The sequence below is a fragment of the Vitis vinifera genome, chromosome 8, assembly GCF_030704535.1.
Source record: "Vitis vinifera cultivar Pinot Noir 40024 chromosome 8, ASM3070453v1".
In the NCBI taxonomy this organism is placed as follows: Eukaryota; Viridiplantae; Streptophyta; class Magnoliopsida; order Vitales; family Vitaceae; genus Vitis; species Vitis vinifera.
In genome coordinates, this window is record NC_081812.1 from 10827576 (window position 1) to 10840000 (window position 12425).

Below are 12425 nucleotides of genomic sequence, written 5' to 3' on the forward strand. Positions count from 1 at the left end.
AGAGATACCTCACTCTTGAATACCCCTCAAGTGATACCCCACATTTAGATTATTCCTCTCAAAGATTTACAAATAAAGATAAGAAATAATCTCACAAAATTCTATTACAAAATTTAAGGATCAAATGATACAAGAAAACTAAAATTGAATGGTGCACTAATAATATGCAAGTTTTAGAACAATGGTTTGCTTAAAAACACTCTTCTAATGCTCAAATATATTCAAGAAATGTTTAAAAAGGTTAAACTCTTGAAACAATGAAAATTAGAGCCTTTTATAGAGGAAAAATATTAAACTAATCGTTGGAGGTTCGTCTGGTCGAGCTTTGGTTCTATCAATTCATTAACCGTTAGCATTTAATGCATGACAGGTGACCGTTGGACGTCAACCGCCCCTCAACTAGTTGAGTTTCATCATCGACTAGTTGAAGTTGAACCCCAATTGATTGAACAAGTGTTCTAAAAGAAAGATAATGTTTTGCATCCTTCAACCAATTGAACTAAATAAGTCGATCGATTCCTTATCTGGTTTAATCGATTGAGCCGTTTTTTGCTCAACAACCAAAATTTTCAACTTAAAACATTTTAAACAAGTTTGGAAAACATTTGACATAAGGTTTTAGTTGAAAACATAACATCATCTAATTTTAAAAGATTTAAAACAAAATAACTCTTATATGATTTTGGTGTATAAGTAAATAATGTAATGTATGAAAAACCTAGTGCACCAACAACCTTATAAAAAGATCCTATAAAATTTAGGTCTTGAAAAATACTTCTCTTTGACATCTTCTTTTTCTTATGGATTTCCCTTTGGCTTGATTTTGACTTTGTGATTGTCATTTTAGAAATCTTCTTACCTAATCACACTTGAAATATTATCATTAGTTCCAAACCTTATTTTGTTATCATCAATACCAAGATTAACCAAACCCTGGTTTCACAAAAATGATAGGGAGAAAGCACAAACCGTGTGTATGATATGAATGGGCAATCATAAAATAGCAAGTTTGTATATGAGTAAAATGAGGTATACCCTGTTTGTCTTACCATGGAAATAAAAAGGAAAATATTTTAGATGTAGCCTAGCTCTTTGAAGAAATGAGGCTATAAATAGGAGATGAAAGACAGGGGTATTTCGTTAAAAAAAATTCTTAACACATTAATTTTCTATGTAGTCGTGCAACCACATTAGTTATTTGCAACCAAGTATCCTTTTCATACTTAACTTTCTGTATGCTTCCATATCAGCCATCTATCTTTTTCATGCTTAATTTTCTATATGCTACCATGCATTTTTCTATATGATACCATGCTTAAATTTCTGTATGCTATCACCATGCTTTTTTCTGTATGTTACCATGTTGGTGAGGAAAACAACGACAACGCTGAGGATGTCGAGGGTCTCGTGGTCGGAGAAAGTGAATCCGGAGAGAAAGGATCGAAGAGGCAGAGTAGAGGAAGATCCAAGTAGCGAGGAGGGAGATGAAGAGACGAAGTTGCCATTGATGGTGGTTTTCATGGTGGATGGTTTTTGTTAGGCTAATAGATTTGAGGTAGTTAGGTTGTAGACATTGAGGAGATCTATAACATAGATGTTGGGAGAAAATCAAAAAAGGGATTTCTGATAACTACACTACAATTTAAAAAACTAATTTGTGAAAGAATTAATTGATAAAAATGATAAAATCTCATATTTATAATTCTAACCTTCTCATTTTTTTTGTCTTGAAAAATAATTTGTTTTTCACCTAAATACTTGTGGACCCGCAATTTTCACGTGTGTTCCCACTCAAAATGGTGAGACTTACTTTTTATTGTGAAATTTTGATTTTTTTTTTTAAAAAAAAAGAGTTAGAGTCATCACTTATTTTAGTTTATTTTTAAAAGGGAAAATAAAATAAGAAAGAAAATCCTATGTGACTCTTTATTTGGAAAAAATGAGTTTGCAAAAACTGAATCTAGATTCGGAGGTCGGGTTACGATGAAAAGCCATAGCACCCCTCTAGCCCGTATACCTACGATCTCTATTAAATGAATTGAGGGAATAATAGTGATGGATACCGTACGAATGGTGGTGATGTTCTTGTGAGAATCGAACCAAGTGTCAATGGGAAGCCTTATCCTACTTGGAGGATGATACTCTAATTCTCCAATTCATTGCCGAAGCATACGAAGGGATCATGAAGAAGGACTTAGAGAAAGAAAGTAAGGAGATTAGGGTTAGAGATAAAGATAGGTGAGTCAAGTGAGGGTGGGTTTAAAGAGAAAGAGAATGAGAGAAATAGACAAGGGCTAGGGTGACATGTGGTCAGATTAGTGACCGACGGTGAGGGAAGTGATGACAATGAGGATGGGAGTCATGGGTATGGTGTTGGTGAGGGAAAAGAGGAGAGGAAGTAATAAGGAGAAAATGAAAAATGAAGAGGAAAGAAAAAGAGGAAATGGGATGTGGGAGTGAATGAGAGAAAGAAAATGAATGGGGGATTAGAAAGGAAAAATAAAAATAAAAATAATAACAATAATAAAAATGAATGAAAAATAATAAAATAACAAGAAAATAAAATGAAAACATAAAAATTAATATAATAATTAAAAAGAAAAACCTTGGACATTTTTTGGGGTCTACAATACTATTCAATATATTGATTATATTTATATATGTATTTTAAAAGAAAATATTGTTTTTGTAAGAAAAAAGTAAGGGCATTTTCATCTTAAATGGATATCTTTTAGAGTTAAAAATAAAAATAAAAATTGAGGGTTAAATTTACAAAATGTGGATGATTTCATCATTTCAAATCAAACAACCCTTTCTCCAATTAAAAAATTGATGCCACATATTTTCTTATTTTTTTATAATAGTTTAACAAATAAAATAATTTAATAACAAAATTATTATAAATATATGTATTATAAAATTGATTAATTTTATATACTAAATTCATTATATAAAAATAATTATAATTACTATTGATATATGATTTATGATTATAATATTTATAAAAGTAAATATTATGTTTACCGTTTTATCTTAAAAAAATATTATTTTATAATAAATTAGGTATTAATTAAAAAAATATTTTGGTCTTTATTTCAAAATTTATCTCAAAAATTAATTCATTTAATTATATTACAAATAGAAACTGATCCAATTTTTATTTATTTATTTGATAAATAATAAATATTTTAATTTTTAAACTTTATCCATTACTTTCTTTCACTGTTCATTTCACTTTTATATTACTTTTTAATATTTTTTAAGTAATAACTTTTAATTGGATGACAATTATTTTCAATCAATTTAAAATATCGAGGATAAATAAATTTCTAATTTTTTCAAAAAACGATCATATTAATCCGATTTTATAAATCATTTTTTTAAACTACCGTCCAATATAAAAAAACGCAGGATGCGGCTGGTTCACCACCACAGTCGATGCTCTTCCGGTTCCAGCCTTCATGCGGCTACTAATAGGAAGTCGTCGTATAACTCTCGAAAACTCGTATGGAAGACGCGTTTGGAACTTACTTGTACGACTGAAAAGGGACTCTCAGGTTGCTTAATGGTTATGCATGCTAAGCCCGGATCAACTTACGCGTCCAACGGCTTGTAAGCGGATGTTTGACATAACAACTTAATAATTTAGAATTACTTAATAATTTAATTTAAATTATTATTTTATAAATTAACTTAATTATATAATTTAAATAAAAAACAACTTTTAATTAACTTATTCTTAAATTTACATATTCATTTTACCTTTTAATCTCAACTATTACTTCACTTCTATTATTGTTGGAACTCTTCTCCACTTCAAGATCAATATTACTAACGGCCACAACTTCATCAAGAGTTTACGTTTTTTTTTTTATAATTGCAATATAAATATTGTTTGATTTTTTAATATTAATTTTAAAATAATTTGTTGTGTATTTATTTAGTAATTAAATATTATTTCATCTTTTATAATAAATATTTTCTAATTATTTTATAAAATTTTAGGTATTTATAATACTTTAATATGCATTTAAAAAAAATAAATTTATTACTTTATATTAATAAGGTAAATAACAAATATTAATTATATTTCATGAGGGTAAACATATCAATTTGAGATTTAGAATAAGTTTTAAGTTAATTTTATCAATAACCTTAATACTTAAAATAAGAATTAAGTAGTAAATTTTAATTAAATAATTTAAATATAACTTAACTTAGCATCAATTTAAATTTTTAAGTAATTAAGTAATAAGTATTAAATTTTATCAAATACAACGGTCAATTGTGGAACTATTAAGAGGCATGTGTTCTCCTCAATTTTCCAAATCAAAAAAATTCCCATAAGTAGTTACTAGTGTGGTTTATTTTATATGAAACATAAGTTTTAAGTAAGATACTTTACTTTCAATTATCTTATATTTTAGTTATTTTTTTTAAAAAAAAATTAAGGTATTGATTTGATATTTATAAAAATCTTAAGAGTCTATTTGATAGTATGATTTAAAAATAGTTTTTTATTTAAAAAAAAACTATTTTTAAAATTTTCTAATAGTGTTTGATTGTTGTTCTCTTAAAACAATTTAAAAAAATGAAGTGAAATAAAGAACAATATTTAGAAAACAAGTAGAAGTTGTTTTCATAGGTTTTTAAAAACAAAAAGATAATATCAACATGTTTGACTATGTTTTTTGTTTTCTAAAACTTGTTTTTAAAAACTATTTTTTATTTAAAAAATAAAAAACAATTTTAGAAAACATGGTCAAACAAACCCTTAATCTTCACTTTTAAAAGTACATATGAAAATATGGTAAGCAATCTCCACTTTTAAAAGCACATAAGAAAATATGGCAAGCACAAGAATGAGACTAAGATATAAATAGTAAGACAATAAGACATAAAGGTGTACACCTATTCAATTTGAAAAATATCTTAAAAGTTTTTACTACAAAATAATTAAATTAAATTGTTGAAATTTTCTATTAATTTCTTTTTTAATTCTTTTGAAAATTTCCTTTAAATATTCATGATAGTTTGTATTTTATATGAAACCTAAAACCTTTTGTAAGTGTTTTTAGTACCAAGGTTGTTTAATATAAAACATTTTTATAATTAATATTTAAAAATGATCTAATTTTTAATAATAATATAAAATACCATTAAATTGATGATCATAATCTTATATTTTTCTTCAAATGCCCCAACAAAAGAGACTCTCTTCCGCTACTGTCCCCCTGTATTGTTTACCTTATTTCCCATCCATAAAGAAATCAACACGCATTATCTGCTTGCTTGCATCGCAATAGAACATTCCGGTAGATTTGAATTCAAGCTAAACAGTGGTAAACTGCGCAGAATTCAATTGTAAATATCCGAATGCTGAGCTAGTGTCATCCCTTAACCAGAAGATAATAGACTACACTATTTTGCTGATACCGCCAAGTCTGGTCGAAGTTGTCACTCATGTCAGGGAACGACCGCGAAAACCAGCCTCCATCATCTACTTCCATAATCGCTCAAGAGGCATACATTTCAATTCCGAACAGCAAGTGCCCTACAGTGGATGGGTTGCATAATTAAGCTATTGAGGAAGGAGCCTTTAGGTTTGGGGTACACACCCTAGACTTCATCCCTCACCGGATGCATATGATGTCTACTGTCTGAACATATTCCATTGAGCAGCTGAACATCACCCAGGCAATAAAGAATGAACATGCGAAGACAAAGGGGAACAACAATATATTATAGTTCAGGGAAAGAAATTCTAATGCCCTGCGATTTTGGATGCCATGACAGTGTCCTAGTTTCATAAGTAACCTGGAAGCTCAGATGAAAATCGCCCAAAATGAAATACCATTTTGCTTTTAAGCATTTGATGAATTCATTTTCCCATCATCTAATCTTAATCAAGAACCTTCATCCATATTTTGCATCTGGTGGCTGTCATTTCCCACAATAGACTGTGTTAAAGAAAAGACCACGACAGCATGCCATTAACATAAGGTCATTTTAATCCAAACCTGAAATTTGCAGCAGGACTACCACCATATCATTTGGCCAGCATCATGTAACTCAGTCCAGAAGTTACCTTGATTTCTCTTGAAAACTAAAAGTTCCAAAAGAAGTTCACAGCTAGTCAGCATTACCACAAAGCAGGCATACAAGGAGACACATCTCTTAGCACTTAATCATAACAGAAGATACAATGACCTTCTCAATTACCAAAGTAGTTATTATACCAAATCACCAGATATATAGTTCCCCAATGCATAAGATCCAGTTGGAACCACGCATTGGATCTTATTATACCAAATCACCGGATACATAGTTTGCATGCTTTACGCATGATTTAGAAGGTGGACCCATTCCATCCAAAGTTGGAACCCTGTGCAAAAGAAGCAGCATCAGTATCATCAAGGTGGCAGCAATAGCATGAAATGATTCCTACTATAGAAACAACTGGAGAAAAATTCAGTTCAAAAGGATTATCAAGAGATTTAAAAGCTAATAAGACTTCTTATGATGGTTTTAAACAGTAAAGGTTTATTTACATGATCTAGTGCTGATGTAAAGCATGCAAACACTGTGCATATTCTTGACTTTGATGGGCCTAAACAAACAGGAAGAATGCAATGAGATGAAACATGTGCATGGCAATGACCCATCTTTACAATGACTCCAAAGGTTGAGAGATCACTTGCCTTGGAGTCATAGAATTTGAGGAAGAAGCGTGACTTCGGCACTGACAATTTAGTCTCAAGAATTGCAGAAATTGCAGCACTCAGTTCCTTATTGGTACCAGGGTTAAGGCCACCAATGGAAACCAATTCGCCATAGGCTGCTGGCTGCTCAGTCCCACCAAAAGCAATCGGTACTGAACCCTTCAACACGATCATCACATACTGCATATTGGCATCACAAAACAGTTAAAAACTAATAATTGTAATTTTAAAAAATATAAAAAAAATATAAAGCTAACAACCACATGCACTCCCTTTCATTTTTTAAGAAAATAAGAAAAGGAAAAAATAATAATAGGGCTAAATACAAATGCTATTACCCACACTGGAGGAATTCGTGGTTTTAGGTTTTAGTCTAAACAAACATGATGGTGTTTGGCTGCCAGGGAACTAATTTTCCAGTTAAATAATTGACACACAACTGGTCTTCGCTTGGAATGGTATGGCTTAATCTACTTTACACACGGGATTTGAGAGGAAAAAAAAATTCATCTACAGTGGGACCATAAAAGAAAATCGGAGCTATCTCCAATTCACTGCGATTGCCCCTACGAATCAGTTTTGCAATTTCAAGAAATGCCAGAATTACAAGAGTTTTATCTACATTGTCTCCGAGTTTGATGCACAGACAAAGGCAAGCTCTATTATAAACTAAGAACCAACCACTCCGGGTTTGGATCGCTCTTCACTAGCAAGAAAGAAAAACCAGCAAAGCATGAACATTAAGGTAGATCCCCATCATCAAACTCCCTTTCAGCAAATTCAATGCGCTCTAAATAACAAACAATGTTAGATATAAATCAGGGTAATCACAAACTTTGCATCAAGATTAAAGGTAATAGAAATTTCTTCTAAGCAAAATACATCCAAATTTAGCTATCCATCCAGACAAATATTGGGGAATCGATTAGGTCAAGCGATTGCGGAGAAAACCGAAGAAAATAAAAGATATTAAAACTTTAAACATCACAAATTATGTAGAGTCTTGGTTCCGAAGAAGAGTCTCAAAGAATCCAGATAATTTGTCGGCTTCATATAGGTAAGCATTTCTATTTTCTGTATCCCAAACAGTGAAAAGAAAATCTAAAAATCTTAGTCACTCCATCTCCCAACGCTTTTGGGGAGCAAGCAAAAGGACGATAGAAAAAATCAAGTTAGTGAAAAAACTGAGATTAAAAACATGTAAAGCATAAGAAAGTGGATGTGAAAAGAAAGGAAGATAGAGGTTACAGCTTCAGGTTTGCCAATGATCTTGGCAACGGTAGAGGTGGCCTCAGAGAGGATGGAAGAGGTGTCTACGCCGTCCAGGCTCACGTTAGTGGACAGGTTCAGGCAAGGCATCTTCGCTCTATCACTCTTTGCTCTGCTCTGCAAAACCCTAGTTGCTTCCCTTGTCTCTCTCTCTCTCTTTCTCCTGTCCACCTATAGCGGTTCCCTTGGGATTGAATCTTTTTGCCCAAAATGCCCTCTAGGTGTGTTTGTTAACACCTCGGAAAGAAGACTGAGGAAATATAAAATATGTTATAAATATATGGTTATTGTTTTTGAACACATAATTATCCATGATAATTTTTACTTTTCTAGTAAATAATTAAATATTAAATTTAATTTTGATTTTTTTATAACTCAAAATTCTTTTATAACTCTATTTCTTCTTTATTATTCATTTTATTTATAACGCCTTATCAATACTAACACCTTAACCCACTTGGAACCAAAAAAATTCTTTCAACGCATCATTCAAAGATACACTACAAAGTTTTATATTATTTTATCATTTCCAAAAATATTTTGTTCTTCTACCTTATATATAATATTTGAATTATATTATATTTTTTCGCTTGAAAATGTTGATATTTTAATTTTGTACAACCTAAAGGTGCCAAATGGGAGCGGGCCTTTATGGGTCGACAAAACCTATTTAAAAATTGTGTTGTGTCATGCTAATCCATGTAAACCAAATAGTTGACCCAACACAGATCATGAGCTTATGGGCCAATCGTGTCGGTATGCCATGCTAGGGGCCATATTGGTGGGCCATGTTAATAGGTTGTGCTGATGGGCATGTTGATATGTCATTCACTTTATCAAAATTTTTAATTTACTTTTTGAAGTCATTTTGTCTTAACTTTTTCACTATTAAATAAAATCTCTTTTTACTACTTTAAACATATCTAATGCCGACTAAGCATGCACCCTCACTAGTCCAAAGATAGGAACGGAGAAATCCAAGGTATTCTCTACAAAATGACTTTCCAAAAAGTGGAAACAAACCTATCAAACTCCAATGAACCAATAGGTAAGTCTAACAAATCGACAAATGATGCAAAAATGAATGAATAAGTAGCTCCTAGCTAAAATAGAACTCCATCTCACTAGAAATGAAATTGAATAATACTTATGACAACATCTAACAAAGCCTAAGCATTCTAGTATGTCATGGAAAATACTCTTCCTTAGGCTTTTAGCTTATGTGTTGTTTATTTTTTAAAATTTTTGTTGAAAGCAAGTTGCTTTCAAATTTTAAATTGTTTATTTTTTCAATTTTTGTTAACACGTTACTTTTTTTTAAAAAAAAAAATTACTAAATAGATAATGTCAAAATATTTAGTTTTTTTTTTAAATGCTAAAAATAATGTGTTGGTTTTTTTTCTTTCTTAATATTTAATGGAAATAAAATATTTAAAAAAAACATTTAACTTAATACTTAACAGTAATAACCATTATTTTGTTTTAAGTTCTATTTAGAATTTTAAGAAGAAAAAAAACACCACCTTAGACTTGTAGGGAACCTCAAATTACTTCATTTTCATACCCAAGATCATTATGATGCATAAAATTCTATCATAAGCTCTCTAGATCTTATCACAACAAAAACATAATAGGACCACATTTCTAGATATTAGTGTCATAGTTGTGATTTAGATGTTCTTATACCAATTCCTATTAGTGTAAAAAGATCCAAAACTCCAAAAGATCTCTTAAACACAATGGTTTTTCACCCTAATGACTCATTCTTGAGTCTAGGCATCGAGACTATAGAGATCTCATAGAGAGTGGAGGTTAAGGTTCTCTCTCTCTCTAAGTAGATAGGAAACCAAAACTAAAGTCTTAACCTCTAAGAAGGTATTTATATACTTCTTACTGGGCTTAAGTGACTTAATTGATTAATTAGTTCAATTGGACACTAATTAATCAAGTAGCCTAATCTAGAGATATCATTCACTTACCTTTGTATAACCTTGTGTGATTAACAAAACACCTTTTTTGCACATAAGTAAACCAAAAACCAATCCAATCCTCATAAATTGTGTCATCAAGGTCTGAGCTTGATCAACCCCTGAGACTCATAGGATGATATCAGTTCCTTTGGAATTCAATTTTGAAGTTGACTCAACATCCTAATACAAAGAGTTAGCTACACTTCAGTACTTTATGTATATTACAATGAAACACTAAGTGTTCGAGTTTGCAACCTACTATTCACTGTGTATAGTCTCCCCATGAATTGATGTTCATAATCTAATAAGGTAAAAGCTATCAATTTCTCAACATTGTCTCTATCATCCTTTAGTTACATATTTTTCTATTATGTGATTAAATGACATACTTTAACTCACTAAAAGTATATGTCAAATTTCATTAAAATAATTATTGTGGCGTCACAGATTTCATGATCATATATCCTTAGGATCACCTAAGATGACATATTGTCTCAAAGTCCATGAAATATCATGGTGTTTTTATTGAGAATATATATTACTATTGGCTTCTATCAACAGTAACCTCAATATATAAGGAATATATTATTATTTTCGATATTTTTAAAACTAAATTGGTTATTAAACTAGAAAAGTTATCAATTCATAATTCAATGGTCAGACTGGTAGTTGAATTATGATCAAATCAATGATATCATAAATATATAATTTATTTTATTAAAATTTAAAATAATTAAAAAAAATTAAATATATATAATTCAAATTTTAAATAACATTTCATTTTGTATATTTGATACATTAAATTAAATAATAAAGATAAATATAAATGTGTAATATATTAAATTTTATTAAATAAAATATGTATAATATTTAAATATGAAGATATATTTAAGATGACAAAAAATTATAATATTTAATTTTATGTACATATCTATGTATTTTATTATTTTAAAAAATTTTAATTATTATATTAATTAATTTATAATATTTTCATACTTATCATTAATAACTATTATTAATATATAAAACCTTACCATATAATTTTACAAAGGAAGTGTATAGCATGGTGGTCATGCACTTGTTTTTGTCACTCATGGGTCCACGACTTGAGTCCCTACTTATGCAGATTGTCTTTCCTTATATTATAGCCAATCTCACATTGAAATGTTATGAATTCCATGTATAATATAAATCTCTTACCTGTACAATACTAGTTCAAGTTGAAGGTGGTTGGGTTGGAGGGCTTAGTTGTTAAAATAAATTCAGCTAAATGAAAAGTAAACCTAATATTGTTTTGGTCAAAACAATAGTTGACTGGTTCATAAGAAATCGGTTAGTTCATTTGGTTCGATAACAATCCAACCCATAAATGGTCCACGACACCTAATCAGACCAAAGAGTTCATCGGTCGACGGTTCGATCGGTCAATCCAGTCTGGTTTTTAAAATATTGATTATTTTATGATTTTACCAGTAAATCAAAGTCACTACTAATTTAGGTACAAACTCAATAATCTCTCAAGGTTAAGAGATACTTAATCATAACAACTTGGTAAAGTCATGACAATTACACATTAGACAAAACCCATAATAAATCATGATAACCTTACATCATGATTTATTATGGGTTTTGTCTAATGTGTAATTGTATCCACAAGTACACTCACCATTAAAACCCTATCCCGATGGCCAAGACCAATCATCCATTCAATTAGGAGGTGATACATTGCAACCTCAAATGGATTGTCTAAATCCATGAACAGACTATGAACAAATTATCTACTTATAAAGAACTCATAATTTGGATCTTTCATACAACTTCTAATGTACCCAAGTCAAGTACAATGTACCCAAGTTAACTCTTAATGTATGGAATAAGGATAAATGAGAGTAAAATTGTAATATCATTATGTCATGCTTTTGAGAGTTCTATCCTAATAAGATTTCTCTCCTTCAATTTTCTAAGTTTGAGATTTTTTTTAATGGACATTCCTAAATTGAATAGCCTTGTTAGCCATAACTGAAACATGTAGTAGTTTCTCTATAGCATGTGGTATCACAATGTCTCTTAACACACTTAGTACAAGGTGTATGTTAGTTCATCTTTTAAGCTAGCTTCTTATTTTTATTCCCTGACTAATTGGATCTTTTCTAAGCTTGACTACCTTGTACATTATCATATTTGTTTCTCTTATATTGTTATTCCCTATATTGTTAGAACTCCTTACTACTCCTTTTAATAGGAGGGCATTGTCTATAACTTCTGAGTATGTTTTTAGCTTATGAAAAGAAAGTATGTCCTTCAAAAGTGAATTCAAACCATTCATAAACAAAATGACTTATGCTCCTCATTAGCTATAAGATTTAAAGCAAAACCAAAGAGCTAAGCACAGCCTCATACTCAACCATTATCATATCACTATGTACTAAATGTGTAAACTCAACCTCCTTTTGGTTTCAAACAC

The 12425-nt window shown here is 30.2% G+C and overlaps 1 protein-coding gene across 1 annotated transcript; it reads right to left on the reverse strand.

Moving 5' to 3' along the window:
* Positions 1-6159: 6159 nt before the first annotated feature.
* LOC100256897 (uncharacterized) lies at positions 6160-8266 on the reverse strand. Its single transcript, XM_002263524.4, has 3 exons — positions 7971-8266; positions 6702-6902; positions 6160-6385 (listed from the first exon to the last, which is right to left on the reverse strand). Exons 1-3 carry the CDS (start codon positions 8079-8081, stop codon positions 6350-6352), a joined length of 348 nt encoding a protein of 115 aa, XP_002263560.1. The 5' UTR covers positions 8082-8266; the 3' UTR covers positions 6160-6349.
* Positions 8267-12425: the final 4159 nt, after the last annotated feature.